Here is a 23,129-nt window from a genome sequence, read left to right as displayed (position 1 = left end):
ATTGTTTTTATATGCATGTCAATCTAATAAACAATATTTCTGCTACAAAACAAACGAAAGACTATAATAAATCATTTAATTTAAGGCTGAGAGCTGCAAAACAGTCATCAGTAACTAAAACTACTAACTAGCAAAATAATATACATCTCAAGAAAGAACGGACAAAAGAAAGTAAGAAAAGTCTCACTTCTGCAACTCTTTAAAGGTTTTGTTTTGGGTTTGTGTCATTTTAAATGCTCGTTCTCGTTATGAGCTGATCTTCGTTTGTCTGTGTTTGTGGAAAGCAGGCGAGTCAGCCGACCCAATATATGAGCAGGCAGAGCAGGATTCTCGCGTTGATCCACCGGCGCAATATCGCTCTTTATTATGAGCCGCAGTTTCAGTGTAAACTCAGTAAAGGCGAGCTTCTTTGGCGATGATGTGTGCAGTGAATGAAGCTCTGCACAAGACTTTTGGCCAGCGGAGAAATTAAAATGGTCGTGCCCAACTGAGTCTGGTTCTCTCAAGGTTTTTTTTCTTCACTCCCATCAGGTGAAGTTTTTTTTCCCTCTCCGCTGTCGCCACTGCCTCGCATGGTTCAGGATTGGTAGAGCTACGCATCGATGAATTTGCTCTTCAGTGTTTGAACTCTCAGTAATGATTAAATCACACTGAACTGAGCTAAACTGAACTGAACTGAACTTAAACACTAAAACCTGAACCACACTGTTCCAGTTACTGAGCCACACTGTTCCAGTTACTATGACCATTTATGTGAAGCTGCTTTGACACAATCTACATTGTAAAAGCGCTATACAAATAAAGCTGAATTGAATTGAATTGAATTGTTAGATTTTACATTTATAGCGGACATTTGCGCTACATAACACGCAGTGAATGCAACGCATCAAGATTCAGGCACCTTCTCTGAGAACAGACGATTGATCTCGGCTGGCAGATCAATATTCACCACATGTCATGATCGCTCTCGTCTGCGCCATTATTTTTATTATAACTTTAGGTGGGGTTTGCAAACCTGTGTACTTTTCACTCTTCAGTCTTTTGCATTTCCTGCGGTCACAAAAGCTCCCGGTCATCTGACAGCAGAAAGCCTTTAGTGATTGACAGCTGATATTAACCAATATAGCGTCAGGGAAGATCGATTTAGCACGTTTTTAGAAAAAACTCAAAACAGGTCGCACTACAACCATTATATGCAGTCGCACTAATGCTCCCAATATATATATTGAGGTCGCATAGATTAAATTTCGGGTGCATAGGCGACCAAAATGGTTGCAATTTCGATCCCTGTAGTAAATAATGTATTGTGTCTGTATCACAACCTCAGGCGTGCATTATTTTCTAATAATTGAATGGCCTGTCGTCAATTATTCCATATGTAAATGAGGGGGCTGTGTCAAACGCTTGATTCTGATTGGCTGATGAGCATTCTGAGGTATACTGTTATTTTCAAATAAACTAACAGCTTAAATAGTCTTCAAACACAACACCTTAACAGTGTCTTTAGGTGTGGAAATCATAGTATTGTGTCTGTATCACAACCTCAGGTGTGCATTATTTTCTAATAATTGAATGAATAATCCGGGGTCGCCACAGCGGAATGAACCGTCAACTTAGCAGCGGATATCCTTCCAGCCGCAACACATCTCTGGGAAACATCCACACTTATTCACTCTCATACACTACGGACAATTTAGCCTACCCAATTCACCTGTACCGCATGTGTTTAGACTGTGGGGGAAACCGGAGCACCCGGAGGAAACCCACGCGAACGCAGGGAGAACATGCAAACTCCACTCAGAAACGCCAACTGAGCCAGCCGAGGCTCGAACTAGCGACCTTCCTGCTGTGAGGGGACAGCCCTACCTACTGCGCCACTGTGTCGCCCAATTGAATGACCTGTCGTCAATTATTCCATATGTAAATCAGGGGGCTGTGTTCAATGCTTGATTCTGATTGGCTGATGAGCATTCTGAGGTGTGGCATTATTTCAAATACAACATAAACGGACAGGCAAACAAATCAGATATAGGCAACAAATCGGAGTTGGGCATCAAGACCTGACAGTGTAAACGGGGCCGAAGTGTGTGTGTGTGTGTGTGGTCACGTGATGTGTGTTTTCAGCAGTATAGTGCGGATGGAGATCTGTCCAGAAATACTAAGTGAAACGGCGGTGTAGATATTGATCGTTTAAATTCAAAAATGGCATTTTAAAACTAAGACGTATTTGTGTAAACGGGGTCTGAGTGTGTGTTTTTCATGAACGGGTTGCTGCTGTCACGGGGGCGGGGCTGAGGATCGCGATGTTGGCCGGCTCAGCATCGTGATGTCTATCAGTCATCGGCGATGGACAATAGCATTGTCTATCAACCCAACCCTATTGTACATATTCAATTGAGTTAATAATCAATTTAAAATACTAAATAATTATGCTTATTATATTTATTACATTATGATTTTTTAAATGAATTAGGGATGTTTTAATTTTTCAATCAAATTTCTTCAATTCTATTTCTGCAGATTTTTATTTCGAAATATTGTTTTATTTTACACATTTTTAACTTTTCCTTTCTGACCCGCGGTGTTAAACTCAGACACACAACGTTTTGTGTAACTACGGTCTTATTGTAATTGAATGTATAAAGCGGAGCTGTTCTGAACGTGTGTGAGCCGAGGTGTGTTTGAGCTGTGAGGAGGAGCTGAAGGTAAAGCACGTTTGCCTGCTGATTCACACCAATGAAAAATGCATGAGTGTAAGTTCAGAGAGAAGCAGAGAGAGAGTGTGTGTGACCTCCTTCCCTGAACACCTGATGACACACACACACACACACACACACACAACTTCGGATGTAGAAAATACACTGATCACAGACCTGTTCACCGCAGGGGCCCTCCTTCAGTGTGTGTGTGTATGAAAATGTGTGTGAGAGAGAGAGATTGTGTGTGTCTGAAAGCGTGTGTAAGAGAGAGAGAGAGTGCATGCATGTGTGTGTGAGTTTATTTGTGTGTGTGTGTAACTGTGTGCATTTGTGCTTGTCTGTGAGCTTGATGATGCGTGTGTGTATCTGTGTGTGCTTGTGTTTGTGTGTATGTGTCTTAAAGTGTATGTGTGTGAGAGAGCGAGTGTGTGTCTGAAAGTTTGTCTGAGAGTGTGTGTGTGTAGGTTTATTTTTAGTGTGTGTGTGTGTGTGTGTGTGTGTAAAAGAGAGAGTGTGAGTGTCTGGAAGTGTGTGTGTGTGTGTGTGTGTGTGTGTGTATGCGAGTTTATTTTTACGTGTGTGGACGTGTATCTGTGTGCTTGAGAATGGGTGTGTATCTGTGCATGTGTGTGTGTACATTTCTGGATGTGTGTGTGTGAATTTGTGTGTGTGTGTGTGTGTGTGTATGCATGGGTGTGTGCGTGTCTTTGCGTATGTGTGTGTTTTATTTTGCCTGTGTGAAGGTGTGTGCAGCTCCACGTTTGTGTGTCTGTGCATGTGTGTGAGAGTGTGTGTGTATGTGTCTGTTTGCGTTTGTGTTTATATGAGTGTATATGTGAGGGTGTTTTATTCGGTGTGTGTGTGTTTGTGATCTTGTGAATGTGTGTGACTATTTTTATGTGTTTGTGTGAGTGTTTCTGTGTATATTTGTTTACGTCTGTGTGAGGATGTGTGTGTGTCTTTGTGATGGTGTGTGTGAGTGCGACTGTGCATGTGAGTTTTTGTGTGTGTGTGTGTGTGTGTGTGTGTGTGTGTGTGTGTGGTTTCCAGTATGTAAGTGTGTGTGTGTGTGTGTGTGTGTGTCTGTGATTGAGTGAGTGAGTGAGTGTCTGTATGTGTGTACAATCAAGTGTGAGTGTGTGTGTGTTCTCTGCAGGCTCCTAGCTCCAGCATAGAGTGTGTGTTCAGGTAATGTCTGTGTGTGTCTCTTAGAAACGCCTGGTGTCTGGTGTTGTTAAAGCTGCAGGGTTTGCGGTTACACACTTCTCTTATCCGGCATGAGTCCGCTAATCTTTCACAGTAATCGCAGAAAGAGACTCGCTGTCCGGATGCAGAAACGCTGCTCTTCTAAAACACGCACACACGCACGCACACACGCACACACACATCTTTGAGTTGCATTCATTTGAATATAACAGTGTTCATTCGGCAGCTGGAAATCCTGGAAAGTGTTTTCAAGGTCTTATATTTGGAGAAAGTGCTTGAAAAGGTCTTTATTTTCCTTTTATCTTACTAAATCGGTAGTAATAGTCAACTAATCAAAGCGACACGGTGACTCAGTGGCTAGCACTGGGGCCTCACAGCAAGAAGGTCACTGGTTTGAGTCCCGGCTGGGTCAGTTGATGTTACTGTGTGGAGTTTCAGAAATAACATCACGCATCCACAACAACCACTGCTCACAGACACATTGCAGCCTGCAGCCTGCACACTGAGCTCAACACTCAGCACTCAACAATAATCTTCAAGATTCTCAGCAGCCAGAATCTCCAGAGCCACAGCTTCTGTCACCAGACACGCTCTCATTTACTCATTCCACACATACAGACCTTTCCGGATAATTACCGGCAATTTCCCGAAAAGTCCAGTATATGTGAACAAGCCCAGTAAATACCAGTACATTCGTTCCATCATTTTCCGGAAAGAGTAGTTGTAACATCACCGCTAATTTTCCGGAATGCTGAAGGAAGGTTGCTGGAAAGAGCGCGTTCACGTCTAGAACACGCTGACGTGAGACGTCTACTCGAGCCAATCAGAACAGTCAGACGCACGGTTTATAAAAATAAAAGCCTTTGAATATTTTTCCAGACACACTTACCAGCTAGATGTTAGTCTGATCACATTTTTATGTTCCTTCTTAATGCCAACTGTGTAAATAATTATCAATAAGATGAATATGATAAGGGCGACGCAGTGTCGCAGTGGGTAGCACGTTCGCCTCACAGCAAGAACGTCGCTGGGTCGCTGGTTCGAACCTCGGCTCAGTTGGCATTTCTGTGTGGAGTTTGCATGTTCTCCCTGTGTTCGCGTGGGTTTCATCCGGGTGCTCCGGTTCTCCCCACAGTCCAAACACATGTGGTACAGGTGAATTGGGTAGGCTAAACTGTCCGTAGTGTAAGAGTGTGTGTGTGTGTGTGTGTGAATGAGTGTGTGTGGATGTTTCTCAGAGATGGGTTGTGGCTGGAAGGGCATCCGCTGCGTGAAAAATAGCTGGATAAGTTGGTGGTTCAATCCGCTGTGGCGACCCCGGATTAATAAAGGGACTACGCCGACAAGAAAATGAATGAATGAATGCATATGATAAGCCGCTGTTTGTTTACCTGCACACCTACCTGTTAATACCTGTTTATCTGCTCTGCTTCCTTCAGTTGCTTGACGCATCTCGTGTGCCCGTGAAGCAGCCTGTGACGCACACTAGGGCTGCTCGATTATGGGGAAAAATCATAATCACGATTATTTTGGTCATAATTGTAGTCAAGATTATTCAAAACGATTATCAGTGGAAGTCAAAATTATTCGCCCTGCTGTGAATTTATTTTTAAATATAGATATTTCCCAAATTATGTTTAACTGAGGAATTGCTCACAGTATTTCCTGTAATGTTTTTTTCTTCTTTCTTTTTCTTATTTGTTTTATTTCAGCTAGAATAAAAGCAGGTTTAAATATTTTGAAACCTATTTTAATAGCTCGATATTATTAGCCCCTTTAAGCAATATATATGTTTGATTGTCTGCATAAGAAACTACTGTTATACAATGACTTGCCTAAAAGAAATCAGTTATTAGAAATGAGCTATTAAATCTGTCATGTTTAAACTGCGCTTTAAGCATCTTCACCGTAAGAAAAAACACTTTAGCTACAGCAGTCCTTCAGTCAAGAGCAGTGAGGGATTTTCTCCTTTTTTTGTTTCAAGTTTCTGCGCATTTCACTTTGTGGCCCTGATTTGACAAGGGGGCGGAGTCAATGGAACTGCCTCTATTTAAGCAACGTCATCACCTGGAGACAGGTCAGCAGTAGGTCAGCAAATCAAAATGAGCACTGCAATCGACTGGACGGGTTTTGTAAAGGCAATGCTATAAAAAAATGTTTTGCAAAAAAATCGTTTTTATTTTATTTTTTATTGTAAATATTTGTAAATACAGTTTTTTTGCACTGCTTGTTTTTTTCTTCTTTTTTTTGCACTTTCCATTTTAATTGACAAAGCTTAATTTTCCCTTTGCAGTTTTTTTTTATTTTTAATAGCAAAATTATTTTAGCAAAAATAATTTTTGTTCTTAAATTTATTTTCGGTTTGCGATTTTTGAAGATTTGCATTTATTTATTTTTTTTTGCTCACTACTTTATTTTTCTTTGCAAAACTTTATTTTATTTTGCACGTATATATGGCCCTAGATTGACCCCATAGATGCCTGATAACAGAACAGTGCTGCGCCTCAATGTGTGTACTGTCCACCAGGGCTGCTCGATTATGGGAAAATCATAATCACGATTATTCAAAATGATTGTCAGTTAAAGTCAAAATCATTCGCCCTCTTGTGAATATTTTATATATATAAATATTTCCCAAATGATGTTTAACAGAGCAATTGTTCACAGTATTCCCTATAATATTTTTTCTTCTGGAGAAAGTCTTATTTGTTTTATTTCGGCTAGAATAAAAGCAGGTTTAAATATTTTGAAACCTATTTTAATAGCTCAATATTATTAGCCCCTTTAAGCAATATATATTCTTGATTGTCTGCAGAACAAACCACTGTTATACAATGACTTGCCTAATTACCCTAGTTAGGCCTTTAACTGTCACTTTAAGCTGAATACTACTGTAGTATCTTGAAAAATATCTAGTAAAATATAATGTACTGTCATCATAGCAAAGATAAAAGAAATCAGTTATTAGAAATGAGCTATTAAATCTGTCATGTTTAAACTGTGCTTTAAGCATCTTCACCGTAAGAAAAAACACTTTAGCTACAGCAGTCCTTCAGTCAAGAGCAGTGAGGGGTTTTCTCCTTTTGTTGTTTGATTAATGATAAAAACAGGCGGCAGCAGGGATATTGCGCGCTGTCACTTTAAGAATAGTGCGGCTCTGATATGGTTTCTCTTTCATATGTCTTTTGATTCTCAACTTGTTTGTTTATTAAGGAGGGTTGATATGAATAATCACTAAACACCGCGTGCTGACACAAATGTGCGTTTGACCATTAAAGCGCTCGCATTAAGATTATATGTATGTGCTCTGCTCGTCTCCGAGCCTGTCCGAGCCTAAGCGCGGCGCACTCACACACAACAGCATATGCTCTTTCGGGCTTTTAAAAATATGAATGATTCAAACGTAAATCAATGAATGATGTGCATTCATTGCTGCAGACGTTACATTACAGCACATGCTTTTAGTCATTTTCATGTGGAACTGAGCTTTGCAGAGCAACAAATGTGTACACCTGGAAAGGGGGCGGTGTATGATGGAATAATCATTTATCTCGATTAAGGATTTTCATAATCGTTAAAAGCCAAAATCGAAATCGAAACCAGATTTTTGATTGATTGCACAGCCCTAGCACACACACATATGATGTACATCTCGACATGTGAAAGAGCTCCTCTATATTTTCATTGAAGCTGTTCACAATTCTGATCCATCCACAGAGTTTGTCATGAGGTCAAATGTTTACAAATACAAGCGCAGCCGTTTAGAGCTTATTTCTGGTTAATGATGTCAGAATTTACGTTATTTTGGAATGGATATATGAATGGTCTTTTCCTGAATAATTCTGTAACGTCTTCGCCTGTGTGAACATCGCTTTCTTGAATTTACTGATAAAGTCGTTCTGGAATTTTCACCTTGCTCTCTTAAACTTTGCAAAAAAGATGGAAGAACTGGGATTTGCTGGAACTAAACTTTCACACTCCCTTGCTGCAAGCCCCCAGTTATCAACCAAGAAGCAGCTAGCTCCACAACTACCCCTAAACCAACCGGAAGAGCCCTCCGACTCTTGCCACACCGTGCCCAAACAACGCTCCATCTTCAGCTGGTGAACACAACAGCTCTCAGCGATGCGTGTCGTGGGCTTGCTTAGATGACAGTGTCTTTATCAAATGTTTACAGAACAAGCAGGAACCCAGTGTATCCGCTGTGTAAAACATATGCTGGAATAGTTGGTGGTTCATTCCGCTGTGGTGTGACCCCTGATAAATAGACTGTAGGAATATGAATGAATGAGTTAACAAATAAAATCATTTTTATTTATTTAGGTTTTGCTTAATTCTGCATGAAATGAAGACTCTGGAGTCTGGAGCGCTTGTGCCTGTGGCATAATCTAATTTTGAGCTTTTAACTTTACTCTTGTGCGCTGTTGGGTCGTTTTCATCCACTCTGAGCTGATTTTGAGACTTAATTTGGCCTCAATTGTCTCTGTGCTTCAGCAAATTAAATAATTTTTGCTGATAAGACTTATTCTGACACATATTTAATGAAAGAAAATATTAAAAAAATCAACAATACACTGTGGACAAGTTTACTACCCTTTCATTATGTTGGTGCTGTTTTTGCCCCATTGACTTCCATTATAATCACATTTATTGATTGCAAAGCCATGACAGCATATAGTCATGGGCTGCGTCTGAAACTGCATTTAAATGTAAATGTACTACTCTGCCGTTAGAAAAGTGCGTTCTATACAGTATGAATGTGAAAAGTATGAATGGAATTCGGACGTACTACATCCGCCATTTTTTCATGGTCACGTGACCTACCTGCGTCAGTTGCGTCGCCTCACTTCCATTCATGAATTCTCTTGCGGGGCATTATGGGATAGCGCAGCGTGCATGGGATGGGCACTTGGATTTACTCATTTTTTTCACATTAAGTGGTTGTAAACAATTTATTTGTGTTGAATTTAAACAAACAAATTAAGTTGAACATTAATAAACTTAATTTGTTTGTTTAAATTCAACACAAATAACTTGTTTGCAACAGCTCTGCATGCAACACTTTTTTTCAGTGTACTTCTTGCCTACTGATTTTCGAATTCTATGAATTCGGACATACTACTCGGCTCGCATACTGATTTTAGCGTACTATATAGTATGGAAGTATGCGGTTTCGGACGCAGCCATGCATTCTTGAATGTTGCTGGTTTTCCCTGTTGGGAAGAGGTCAAATGTGTCATTTTGAATATGACAATGTTTGATCTCCTTTTGACACTCATTCTTCTTTAACACTGGGAAAGCGCTACAGCTTTTGCTCATTCGCTTGTTTCCCCAAATAAGCTCTAGATGTGAGATTATGTGTCAGAAAAAGGCAGAAACCGAAGCAGATCCTCTGAGATCAAGCGTTTGCAGAATAGCTGATGATCTGACCTTCTGCTCTCGCTCACTGAGCTCTGGACGAAGCCTGACAATTATTACAATGTATGTTGTAGTGGAAAGGACTTTGATTTCAACTTCTGACTTCATTTTTTATTTAAAGCGGAGCTATTATGTAAAAATTACTTTTATAACGTTGTGTGTCAGCAGTGTGTGAATATCTCCAGCCTCTGATGGTTAACATGTATTAATTGTGTTTTTTCTAATGAGACTTGATCAAGGAAGGACTTTGATTGACATTCTCCCTTTGTACGTGCCATCAGAGGGGGAAATCCCCACCCACTAGTGACCTTCTCTCCATCTCATTAGCATAAGCAGCACCCCTGAGTGAGAAGCAGCCGTCTGTCAGTTAGCCATTAGAGTGTTTGAGCTGCTGAAGATAATGTCAGCATAGACTAAGAGGATTATAGATGTTTTTTTAAATAAATATTTTATCTTATATTTTTGTATTTAATATTTAATATTATTTTTATATTGAATTTTATCTTTTATATTTTATTTTATAATTTTTTTTATATTATATTTTATTTTTTTAATTAATTTTATTACATTTAGATTTTTTACTTTTTATTTTATATTATTTTTCTATTTCATTTTATTTTAATTAATTAATTAATTAATTTTATTTTATTTTACTATTTCAATTTAATTATTATTTTTTATTTAATTTAATTTAATATTTTTGTTTTATTTTATTGTATTTATTTTATTTTGTTTTATTTTATAATTTTCTTTCTATTGTATTTTATTTAATTCTTTATTTTATTTTACTATATTTTAGTTTATATTTATTTTTTTATTACATTTTTGTTTTATTTAAAATAAATTAATTTAATTTAATTTAATTTTTCATTCGCCAGACCATTTTATCCACAGTGATCAGGGGTCACCAAAGCTGGTCCTGGAGGTCCAGTGTCCTGCAGATTATAGCTCCAACCCTAATCAAACCCAAATCCGTCTTTCGGATGAGACGTTAAACCGAGGTCCTGACTCCCTGTGGTCATTAAAAATCCCATGGCACTTCTCGTGAAAGAGCAGGGGTGTAACCCCGGTGTCCTGGCAAAAGTCCCTCTATCGGCCCTTACGATCATGGCCTCCCAATCATCCCCATCCACCAAATTGGCTCTATCAATGTTTCTCCACTTCACCAATAGCTGGTGTGTGGTGAGCGCACTGGCACCATTGTCCTGTGGCTGCTGTCGCATCATCCAAGTGGATGCTGCACACTGGTGGTTGTGTGGAGAGACCCCCCTCATGATTGTAAAGCGCTTTGGGTGTATGGCCATACACAATAAATGCGCTATATAAATACACATTACATTACAAAAACACCTGAACAAGCTAATCAAGGTCTTATAGGTATACTTGAAACACCCACGCAGGTGTGTTGAGACAAGTTAGAGCTAAACCTTGCAGGGACACGGGCCCACCATGACCGAGATTGGTGTCCCCTGCTCTAGATAACTACTAGAGTCTAGACCAGGAGTGCCCGAACTCAGTCCTGGAGGGCCGATATCCTGCATAGTTTAGCTCCAACTTCCTTCAACACACCTCCCTGGAAGTTTTTGTATACCTAGAAAGAGCTCAATTGGCTGCTTCAGGTGTGTTTAATTGGGGCTGGAACTAAAATATACAGGACACCGGCCCTCCAGGAACAAGTTTGGAGACCTCTGGTCTAGACTGTTGTTTCTGTTCTGGAATCCTTCAGAGCAGGGGTGCCCAAACTCGGTCCTGGAGGGCCGGTGTCCTGCAAACTTTTTTAGTCCCAACCCCAATCAGACACACCTGGGGTGACTAATCATTTATGCTTTCTAGAAACATCTGTGCAGGTGTTTTGAGGTAAGTTTGGGTTGAGATCTGCAGGACACTGGCCCTCCAGAACCGAGTTTGGACTTCCCTGCTTTAGAGTGTTTAAAGCTGCACTTAATCTGAAGTACTGTAGAAATTCTACATATTTTCATCATGTATTTTCCAATTCAGAAGAAATAAACACCTCAGGTGGCAATGAAGGAGAGTAAATAAGCAGGAAAGTTAAATTCTGTAAGTGGACTGATCATTTAATCTTTGTTTTTCAGCCCACAAGCCCAAAGTTTGGCAAAGCGGATTCATACGAGAAGCTGGAGAAACTGGGAGAAGGATCCTACGCCACTGTTTACAAAGGGAAGAGCAAGTGAGTGTGTTTGATTTATACACATGCCTACTGACTTTATCATGGCACAACAGTACAGAAATGTTGATCACTCTTTACAATACGGTTTCATTAATGTTCTTTACAATTTTTTTATGATATAAAATTCATTAGTTCTATCTAATCTATTTATTTGTTTGCTGAAAATATTTTATTATTTTATTTATTTTTTGTTTTGTTTTATTTGTAGTTTTTTATTTTGTATTTTTATTTTATTGCTTTTTTTGCATTTTATTGCTTTGTTTTCTTGATTTGTTTTGTTGCATTTTATTGCATATTATTTTATTTTGTTTTGTTTTGCTTTGCTTATCGTTATTTATTTTTATTTTATTTATTCTATTGCTTTTATTGCATTTTATGACTTTGTTTTTTGTTTTGTTGCATTTTATTGTCTTTTATTTTGTCTTTTGTTTTATTTTTTTATTTAATTTTTTTATTGCTTTTTATTGCATTGCATTTTGTTTCATTTTGTTTTATTTTTTTATTTAATTTTATTGCTTTTTAAATGTATTTATTGATTTTTTTAATTAATTTTTATTTAATTTAATTTTATTGCTTTTTATTGCATTTTATTTGATTATATTTTACTTTATTCACTCAATTTTGTGCATTTATCAGACATTTTGTTAAGTAATATAAAATGTTAAGATAAAATTATTAACAGAAAGCCCCAGCTTCTCAACTGGAGCATGAAATGATGTGTTCCCTTCATAAATGAAAGCGTGTAAAATCAAATCTGTGTTGGTGTGAAATGAATTGAGCGTCAATGTGTGTGTTTGACAGTAATGATGCTGTGTGTGTGTGTGTTTGTGTGTGTGTGTGTGTGTGTGTGTAAGTTGATTTATTAAAGCTCTTGACCTCTGCGTTTAGATTCACTCCACTGCCTTTAAATTGCATCTCATTGACTTCCAGTCTGCAGTAAATCACACGTGACTCTGTTTATTGTCTTTAACATCTTCCTGCACTTAAATGATCTCTGCATTTTATTACTAAATGCATGAATCCACCTCCGAAAAAACTCATCAGTTCCTTTGATTAAACACCATTTAAAAACAGAGACTTGTAACTTGCACTGGATAAAATCTCATCCCATATCCTAAATGCTCCACTTTATTCCCTTATTCAGTTTTCTGTTTTAATAAAGTATATCTAGATTTGATTATACTGTTTTAATTAAACTTTAATAAAAACAATAATGATGAAATATCAGATCGTTTTAGTTATTAAAGCTATTTCATAAAACTCATTAACCAGACCCTATGAATGATTTTATTTCTCCAAATTCCATTTTTCTATATTTTGTTTTATTTTGTTAAACTGTATTTGTTCGTCTATTTTGTATCCCTAAAATATTTAATTATATTTAGATTTTTTTTATGATTATATTTTATTATGACTGTACTTTATAGTGATTTTTTATTTTAACATTTAAGTTGACTTTTTATTTTATTTTATTATGACTTTAATTTATTTTCCTTTATTTAATACAATTTTATTTTTATTTTATAACATTTTTTCCTGTAATTTTATTTTATTTATTATATTTTAATTATATGTTCTAGATATACTAGATTAAATCTTTCTGAGGGGTGTGTTAAAGCCAGTTGGAGCTAAACTCAGCAGGACACCGGCCCTTCTGGACTGAGATTGGACACCACAGAACTAAACTATTTATTTGTTTTTCTGTTTTGTATCCCTAAAAATATTTTATATTATTGTGATTTATTGTATTCTATTTTATTTTATTTTGATGTGATTTTTGTATTTTTGTTTTGATTTTATTTTATTGAGACTGTAATTTAGTGTGATTTATTTATCTTAATATTTAATTTTACTTTTGCTTTTATTTTATTCTATTGAATTTTATCATGGCTTTAATATATTTTACTTTATTTAATAATTATTTTTTTCTGTTTCTGATTGAATTTTTTTGTGATTTATTGTGTTTTATTGTGATTTAATTTTTGTAATTGTGTTTTATTTTAATTTACTGTGTTTTATCGTGATTTATTGTATTTTATTGTAATTTTTTATTTTATTTTGTTATTTTTGTGATTTGTTTTTTTTTATTTATATTGTAATTTTTTATATTGGTATGATTTTATTTTATTGTCATTAATTTTATTTTTTACTAGATTGAATTTTTTGTGATTGTTTATTTTGATTTACTCTATTTTATTGTGATTTTATTTTGATTTGTTTTATTTTATTGTGACTGTATTTATTTAGATTTATTGTGATTTATTATAATTTATAATAATTTATTGTATTATATTGTTATGATTTTGTGATTTGAATTTATGTTGATTTACTGTATTTTATTGTGATTTGTTTTATTTCATTGTGATTTATTTATTTTTTGTGATTTTACTTCATTTTATTTTCACACAATTTTATGCGCTCGACTCACTTTAATCCAGACATTTTCAAGTGACTTACAGAAAATGTCAACGCATGCATCAGTTCATGTGTTTCCTGGGAATTAAGCCTTTGCAGTCAGTCTGTTCTCTTATCGCCAGGGGTCCAATAGACTTTTACCGTGGTATTTCCTAAGGATCACTGCTGTACCAGAGATCAGTTTAAGCTAAAAAGTGTGTTTCTCTGTGTCTTCAGGGTGAACGGGAAACTGGTTGCTTTGAAAGTGATTCGTCTGCAGGAGGAAGAAGGAACACCGTTTACAGCCATCAGAGAAGGTAAAGCTAAATGCAAAATGTTTTGTTTCTGGTTAATAATCAGCATCATTTACAGTTACCCTCCTGTAAATTTGTTTCTTTCTCAATTATTTCCCAAATGATGTCGAACAGATTCAGGAATTTTTCACAGTATTTCCTATAATATTTTTTCTTCTGGAGAAAGTCTTATTAGTTTCATTTCGGCTAAAACAAAAGCAGTTTTTAATTGTTTTAAACCCATTATTATTATTCGCCCCCTAAAACAATATCATTCAGGTGGGCTAATAAATCAGACTTTGACTGTACATGTATATCGGCCTCTGAAATTGCTAACGGTGAAAGTGATGCGTGTGTGTGTGTGTGTGTGTGTGTGTGTGTGTGTGTGTGTGTGTGTGTGTGTGTGTGTGTGTGTGTGTGTGTGTGTGTGTGTTTGTGCAGCGTCTCTGCTGAAAGGACTAAAGCATGCCAACATTGTGCTGCTACACGACATCATTCACACGAAAGAAACCCTCACGCTGGTGTTCGAGTATGTGGTGAGTATCGGAATAATCATTTTTAGATTATAGTTTACGATAACTTTACCTCTTTATTTAAACTTTTTTTTAAATTTTATAACTTTACTCTTTATTTTTTTTTATAATCAGACTTGATAAACAGTCAGTAGAAACACTTTGATTGACATTCTCCCTTTGTACGTGTCATCAGAGGGGGAAAGCCCCGCCCACTAGTGCCCATCTCTCCCCCATTAGCATAAACAGCAGTCCTGAGTGAGAAGCAGCCGTCTGTCTATTAGCCATTAGAGTGTTTGAGCTGCTGAAGATAATGTCAGCATAGACTAAGAGGATTATAGATATGGGGTTTTATTTTATTTTCATGAAATTTTATAATTTTATAATTTTTTTTACCTTTTATTGCATTGCTTTTAATTCTATTTATTGATTGCATTTTATTTAACTTTATTATATTTTATTGCATTTTTTATTTTATTTTTTTGCACTTTATTGTATTGCATTTGATTAAATTGAATTTTATTAAATTTCATTTTATTCCATTCTATTTTAATTTATTGCATTTTAATGCATTTTTTGTATTTTATTTTATCTATTTTATTGCATTTGGTTTGAAAAATTTATTGCATTTTATTTAGTTTTTTTATTTTGTACTTTTAATAGTTAATTGTATTTATTTTTTGCACAATATATAGAATTCAATACTGAACACTATATGGTTTTAGCATCGATATCACAATGTGCGCATCTGCAATAATCACATCGCAGCATATGTAATCACTTCATTTAAATGGAATTTATATGATTTATGCAAAAAACATTTCTTACTTGAAATTTTTGTCTTGTTTCTTGCCTAAATATCTACATTTCAAAGCAAAAACAAGATTATTTCACTTCCCCCACTGGCAGAATATATGGTTTCAGCATCGATATCACAATGTGCGCATCCGCAATAATCGATATCACAATGTGCGCATCCGCAATAATCACATCGCATTGACTTTCCCCACTGGCAAATTATTTCTGTAAAACAAGCAAAATCTCTTATTTTTCTGACAGTGAAAACTAAACAATACTTTTTACTTGTGATTTAATTCAATAGCATTTTATTGCATTTATTAAATATACTTTTATTGTATTTTTATTTTATTTTATTGCATTTTATTTAAATTTTATTGTATTTTATTTTTTTGCATTTTTTGTGTTATTTATTTTTTAGTTTTTCATTTTATTTCATCGCATTTGGTTTAATTTTATAGCATTTTTATTCCATTTTATTGGATTTTATTTTATGCTTCTGCGTTTACTTAACGCTCACTTTTAAAACTTAACTGTAGTTAGTTTTTTTGCACAATATATAGAGTTTGTGTCTTGTTTCTAGCCCAAATATTTACTTTTCAAAGCAAAAACAAGATTATTTGACTTCCCCCCCACTGGCAGATCATTTCCTTAAAACAAGCAAAATCACTTATATTTCTGATGATGAAAACTAAACAATATTTTTACTTGGGGTTTAATTTAATTTAGCATTGTATTGCATTGAATTTAATTAAATGTATTTTTATTGCAATTTATTTGGTTTTATTCCATTTTATTTTATTTAACTTTATTGCATTTTATGTATTTTATTTTATTAAATTTATTTTAATTGCATGTTTTTTTGCATTTTTTTTTAAATTTTATTGCATTGCATTTGGTTTAATTTAATTGTATTGCACTTTATTTCATTTTATTGCATTTTATTTTATGCTTCTGCATAAAAAATGTCACTTTTAATACTTAAATGTAATTAGATTTTTTTTGAGCAGTTTACAGAATTTTTGTTTTGTTTTTTACCCAAACTCTCTACAGTTCAAAGCAAAAACAAGATTGTTTCACTTCCCCCACTGTCAGATCTTTTCCGTAAAACAAGCAAAACCTCTTTATTTTTTCTGATGATGAAAACTAAACAATATTTTTATGATAGTTTAAATATTTTTAATAATATTTGAACCCTAAACAAGATAAAACAAAGTGAGAAAAGCATTTTTTTTTTGCATTGGGATTATTTAAGATCTGTACCCGAATACTGTTACGACTCCCCAGATCTTCTAAAACTGTATTCATATTGTAATATTTATTGCAGTAAAATAAAACTTTGCAATATCAGATGTTTCCAATATGGTGCATTTATTATTAATACTTCATTATATTTCTATCTTCACGCTTTCTCGTGTGTTTAGTTTAGGTTTGAACTCTGAGAGATCAGCATCACAGAGGTTTTGCTCTCAATCCCCGATTAGCCTCATTATATTTTGCTCATGTGCTTTTCTTCCTCTGATACTCCTGCGTCCTCTAGCCCCAGCTAAACAGTATTTCTCCTCCGCGATCTACATGCTCTCACTAAATTGGATGGGTGTGAAATTGCGCCGCAGGTCTGATTTATTCATGAGCGCTAAACCAACACGTCGGGTGTCAAAGAAAACAATCAAAACATGAAGATTGGACAGCGGCTCTGCTATTGATAGCTGTGGTCCGTTGAGAGTCGTGATGTGTAGCGTAGATATTAATCTGAGACCACCGCTGCGATCTCATCTCAGAAAATACACTCCGGCCACATTATAACAAACAGAGGCTTTCGCACCCAGGAAATCAATTGATTTTGCATGGCGAGCGCTTAATAATGATTGACGGCGACGGACAGGCGTATCTGAGGGGGAGACTGCATTATTCATGAGAGGAAAAGACGGTTATCTGCGGGTGTTTGCTAATGTCAGCGCCGCTTCAGCACTGCAGAATAAAGAGCATTGCATTTGGTCTAAATTTATTTTTTATTTTATTTTCGGCTTAGTCATTTTATTAATTTGGGGTCGCCACAGCGGAATGTACCGCCAACTTATCCATCACATGTTTTATGCAGCCGATGTCCTTCCAGCTGCAACCCATCACTGGGAAACATCCATACACACTCATTCATACACATTCACTACGGACAGTTTTAGCTTACCCAATTCACCTGTACCACATGTCTTTGTACTGTGGGGGAAACCAGAACACATGGAGGAAATCCACGGGAAGAACATGCAAACTCCACACAGAAATTATTTTATTTTATTTTATTGCATTTGGTCCTATTTTATTTTATTTTGCTTTGTTAATTTAATTTAATTTTACTGCATTTAATTATCTTATTTCATTGTATTGCATTGCATTTGCTCCTGTTTTATTTTATTTTGTTTCATTATATTTAATTTCATTTTATTCATTTTATTTCATTGCATTGCAATTGGTCCTATTTTAATTAATTTTGCTTCATTTTGTTTCGTTTTATTTAAATATATTTTATTCATATTTATTTTATTTATTATTTTATTTTATTTTTTTATTTCTATTGATTTTTATTTTTATTTCATTTTATTGCAGTTGGTCCTATTTTTTATTTTATTTAATTTAATTTTTTATTGCATATTATTTTATTTTATTTCATTTTATTGCATTGCATTTGGTCCTATTTTATTTAGTTTTATCTTTAATTTATTTAATTTTATTGCGTTTGGTCTTATATGTATGTATTTATTTATTTCATTGCATTTTATTTTATTTCATTTTTATTTTATTTTGTTGCATTGCGTTTGCTCCTTATTTTTTATTTTATTTTATTTTGTTTTATTTTATTTTAATTTCATTTCATTGTTTCATTTTATTTAATTTTATTGCATTGCAGTTGCTCCTATTTTATTTTATTGCATATTATTTTATTAAATTTTATTTTATTGCATTGGGTCCTTTTTTATTTTATTTTGGTAATTATTTTATTTTATTTCATATTATTTGATTTGATTTTATGTTTTTGCATTATATTCCATTTAATTGCATTTTACTTTATTGCATTTGGTTCTATTTGATTTTATTTGTGTTTTTATATTTAGTTTAAGATACTGATTACAAATTGCACAACAGAGCTACAGTATTATGTCACGGGCGGTGAGGGGAAAAAGGAGCGCGCACACAGAGACAGAAACAAGTGCTCGACCCAAGAAAATTCGAGCCGAGCACAACAGGACTAGACATGACTAGTGTCCGGATTCTGCCACCAAAACAAGAATTTACATGACCAGAGTGGCAGAACCCTGACATATTATGCCCCTGGCAAATTCTGACTTAAGGTTATTTTTATTCAACCAGCAGGTTGTTAGCATAAATGACACCGGCTTCTCCCAAAATATAATAAGATGATGTACAAATTTACATTTGAATAAAAATTGTAAGTCATAATTTGCCAGAGGTATGAATAATTGTAGGCTTGACTGTATACATGTATGTATAAACTGAATTTTCAAATGCTCTGTAATTTTATCTGTACTAATAATAATGTCAATCTGAAATGTAATAAAAATGAAATTAAATAATTAAATGTGAAATTGATGCAATTAAATAATAATAAGACACATTTAATTACGTATATAATTAGCCATTAGCATGCAGTGTGTGTTTTTCCTCTGTGTGATGTGTTTTTTTCTCTCCAGCACACAGATCTGTGTCAGTACATGGACAAACACCCTGGCGGTCTTCAACCGGACAACGTGAGGGTCAGTGAGACTCCTTTATTTGATTTTACATTATTTGTTTACTTTGTTTTGCTTTTTTTAACTTTCATTTAGTAAAGTAAACTACTTTTATTTAATTTAGTTTATTTGTTTATTTATTTATTTACATCACTTTGGGACGACACTGGTTGTTTTTAAATGTGCTTGAACATAAAATCAGCAGCACGGTGGCTCAGTGGTGTCGCACATGTCGCCTCACAGCAAGAAAGTCGCTGGTTTAAGTCGCAGCTGGGTCAGTTTGCGTTTCCGTGTGGAGTTTGCATATTCTCACCGTGTTGGTGTGGGTTTCCTCCGGGTGCTCTGGTTTCTCCCACAGTCCAAACACATGCGCTATAGGGGAATTGATGAACTGAATTGGCTGTAGTGTATGAGTGTGTATGTGAATGAGTGTGTATGGGTGCCGGGTTGCAGCTGGAAGAGCATCTGCTGTGTAAAACTTATGCTGGAATAGTTGGTGGTTCATTCCGCAGTGGCAACCCCTGATGAATAAAGAGACTAAGCTGAAGGAAAATGAATGAATGAATGAATGAAGTTGAAGTTAAAAATCCAAAATCTTAGAGCTATCTTTTATCTTTCAGACTTCGATGCGAGATTTGCTGTCCTGTCAATGCCCTGATCTGCTTGTTTCAGCATTAGTGTCTTGTGTTTTTGTCCAGTAGACTGATAATTCTGCAGCATCCAGCATGTTTCACTAATGAAAGCAGAAGTGTTTTTCCTCTTTCTTGAGTAAAGACTTTCCAGAACACTTAAATTTCTCTGTTCTTCAGTCAGAAGAGGAGCAGAAGTGCCGTCAGTTCAGACTGTGACCTATTTTACTGTCGTCTGTCAAACGCACAGCGGTCAAAAACATCAGCCCAGCACTGATCATCTGACCTTTGGAAAATGTCCTCTGCTGCTGGTGTGTGTCCAGTGAGCGTCCGCATCTGTGTGTAACGCGAGACTGTGGTGTTCATGTTTAATTGAGCAGTAAAGAAGAGCACACACTCACTGCAGCTGCAGTGTTTTAGTAGAGGACTGAAAGAGCAGAGACTGAGGAGAGAAGCTGAGATTGATCATTTTAGCATAACACAGATTCATCTGTAGAGTCTCTTCAATACAGGGCTATATATTTTCCTATCTGTGTCTGTGGCCAGTAGAAAAAAAATCTTAAAGGCACAATTTTTTTTTTTTTTTTTACATTTTTTTATTTATTTGATTGCGTTGCATTAACAAGGTCAGTATATTTAAATAGCACATTTCATACACAATGGAAATCAAAGTGCTTTACATTTTTGTTTTTTTGCTTGAATTTTTTTGTTTTATTCTATTGCATTTTATTGCATTCCATTTGGTTGCAATTTATTTTATTTTTATTTATTTTATTGCATATTATTTTATTGCATTTTATTTATTCATTTATTTTATTGCATTTTATTTTTGAAATTATCTTAAATGTGATGTGGCTCATATTACTGATTCATTGCTGGCTCTTATAATAATTTCCAATATTTTTATTTTTTTTGGAGGTGGGGGGAGGGGGGGGTTAGTTTGTGACAAACAAAAGAACTGTAGTAAACATAAACAAATGGCAAATAAAATGTTGCATTACACTGTCAATTTCACACAGCCATACAGAAAACCTGATTTGTACTTTTTAACCTCAGTCTCTGACTAAGCCTGATTTAAAAATGTATGTTTCTAATAAGTACTTGAATGTGAATATTTAGGATGTGAAGAGGGCAGATTGTGCCAGAACATCATGTTCAACCTTCAAGTTAAAACTTCATGAATTGCAAAAGCCCATAATGATGCAGGCTAAAAGTACTTGTGTATATATAAATATATAAGCATTTAAATATGCATTATGTCTTGTGTGTATGTCATCCTAGTGTACAGTGACCCACATTGTTACAGTACATGCGTCTATACACACCATAAACGTATAAACACACTGTGGTACATTTTAAACATTGATTATGGCACATTTTAAATGTTCATTATGACACATTTAAACATGCATTATTATTATTGCACATTTAAACATTCATTATGACACATTTAAACATGCATGACACTTTTAAATATGCATTATTATTATTATTATTATTATTATTATTGCACATTTAAACATTATTATTAAATATTTAAACATGCATTTATATTATTACTCATTAAAATATGGATTATGACACATTTAAAACATGCATTTTGGCACATTTAAAACATGCACTTATAGTATTACTCATTAAAACATGGATTATGATGCATTTAAACAGGAATTATGACACAATTAGACGTGCATGACACTTTTAAATATGCATTATTATTGTTGTTATTGGACATTTAAACAATGACACATTTAAACATGCATTTATATTATTACACATTAAAGCATGGATTGAGACATTTAAACATGCATTATAACAATTAAACAGGCATGGTGCTTTTAAATAGCCATTATTATTATTATTATTGTTATTATTATTATTATTATTATAATTATTATTATTATTGCACATTAAAACATGGATTGACACATTTAAACATGCATTATGACACAATTAGACGTGCATGAAACTTTTAAATATGCATTATTGTTAATAATAATAATAATAATAATAATAATGTAATTGCACATTTAAACATGGAAATGACACATTTAAACATGCATTATGACACAATTAGACGTGCATGACACTGTTAAATATGCATTATTGTTAATAATAATAATAATAATAATAATAATAATAATATAATTGCACATTTAAACATGGAAATGACACATTTAAACATGCATTATGACACAATTAGACATGCATGACACTTTTAAATATGCAGTATTGTTAATAATAAAAATAATAATAATAATAATAATAATGTTAATATTATTATTAATAATAATAATAATAATAATAATAATAATAATAATAATACTAATAATAATATAATTGCACATTTAAACATGGAAATGACACATTTAAACATGCATTATGACACAAATAGACGTGCATGACACTTTTAAATATGCATTATTGTTAATAACAATAATAATATTATTAATAATAATAATAATAATTGCACATTTAAACATGAAAATTACACATTTAAACATACATTATGACACAAACGTGCATTATGACACTTTTTTAAAATATGCATTATTATTATTATTATTATTATTGCACGTTTTAACATGGATTTATATTAATACACATTAAAGCCTGGATTATGAAACATTTAAACATGCATTATGACACTTTAATATGCATGATTAATATAGCACATTAAAACATGGATTATGGCACGTTTAAACATGCATAATACCAAAAGTAAACAAGCATTGTGACACTTTTAAATATGCATTACTTGTATTGCAGCATTATATTTGCACGTTTAAACTGGATTATGACACAATTAAACATGCATTATGACACATTTTTCAACATACATTATGCCATTTAATTATGGCACGTTTAAGCATGCATTGGCACATTTAGACATGTATTATGACACTTTTAAATATGCATTGTGACACATTTAAACATGGGTTATGGCATTTAATTGTGGCATATTTATTTATGGCACATTTAAGCATCGAGTTTTAATTTTCCCTATGATGTGCATTCCTATATGTTTGCATTTCAATTTGCTTTGAAATGTATATTTGAGCATGCACTGTGACATTCATTTTAAAGTTGTTGCGTTTTCAACTTTGTTGCAATTTACTTTATTTGACATAAATGGGCCACAAACTTGGTTGAAATACATTAGAAATCAACCAAAAACGCAAAGTATGACAGTACAAGTAATGACTCTGTTGAACGTTGCTGTGAAAAGAGCAGTGAGCTTTAATT

General features: G+C 34.3%; 1 protein-coding gene across 15 annotated transcripts in view; it reads left to right on the top strand.

Annotated features, from left to right (window-relative positions):
* cdk14 (cyclin dependent kinase 14) overlaps positions 1-23,129 on the top strand; it is a 236,291-nt gene that overhangs the window by 74,976 nt on the left and 138,186 nt on the right. For 14 of the 15 annotated variants that reach the window (XR_015510597.1, XR_015510596.1, XR_015510598.1 and 11 more), the window contains 4 exon segments: positions 11,417-11,511; positions 14,143-14,222; positions 14,640-14,734; positions 19,216-19,278. Coding sequence is in view for 9 of the 15 variants with exons in the window: in NM_001430898.3 (NP_001417827.1) it covers positions 11,417-11,511; positions 14,143-14,222; positions 14,640-14,734; positions 19,216-19,278 (333 nt within the window). In the remaining 6 variants the exon portion in view is untranslated. 15 annotated transcript variants of the gene reach the window in all.

The sequence above is a fragment of the Danio rerio genome, chromosome 16, assembly GCF_052040795.2.
Source record: "Danio rerio strain M-AB ecotype USA chromosome 16, GRCz13ab, whole genome shotgun sequence".
Taxonomy (NCBI): Eukaryota; Metazoa; Chordata; class Actinopteri; order Cypriniformes; family Danionidae; genus Danio; species Danio rerio.
Note: the sequence above shows the minus strand (reverse complement) of the source record. Positions and strands in the feature narration are given on the sequence as shown.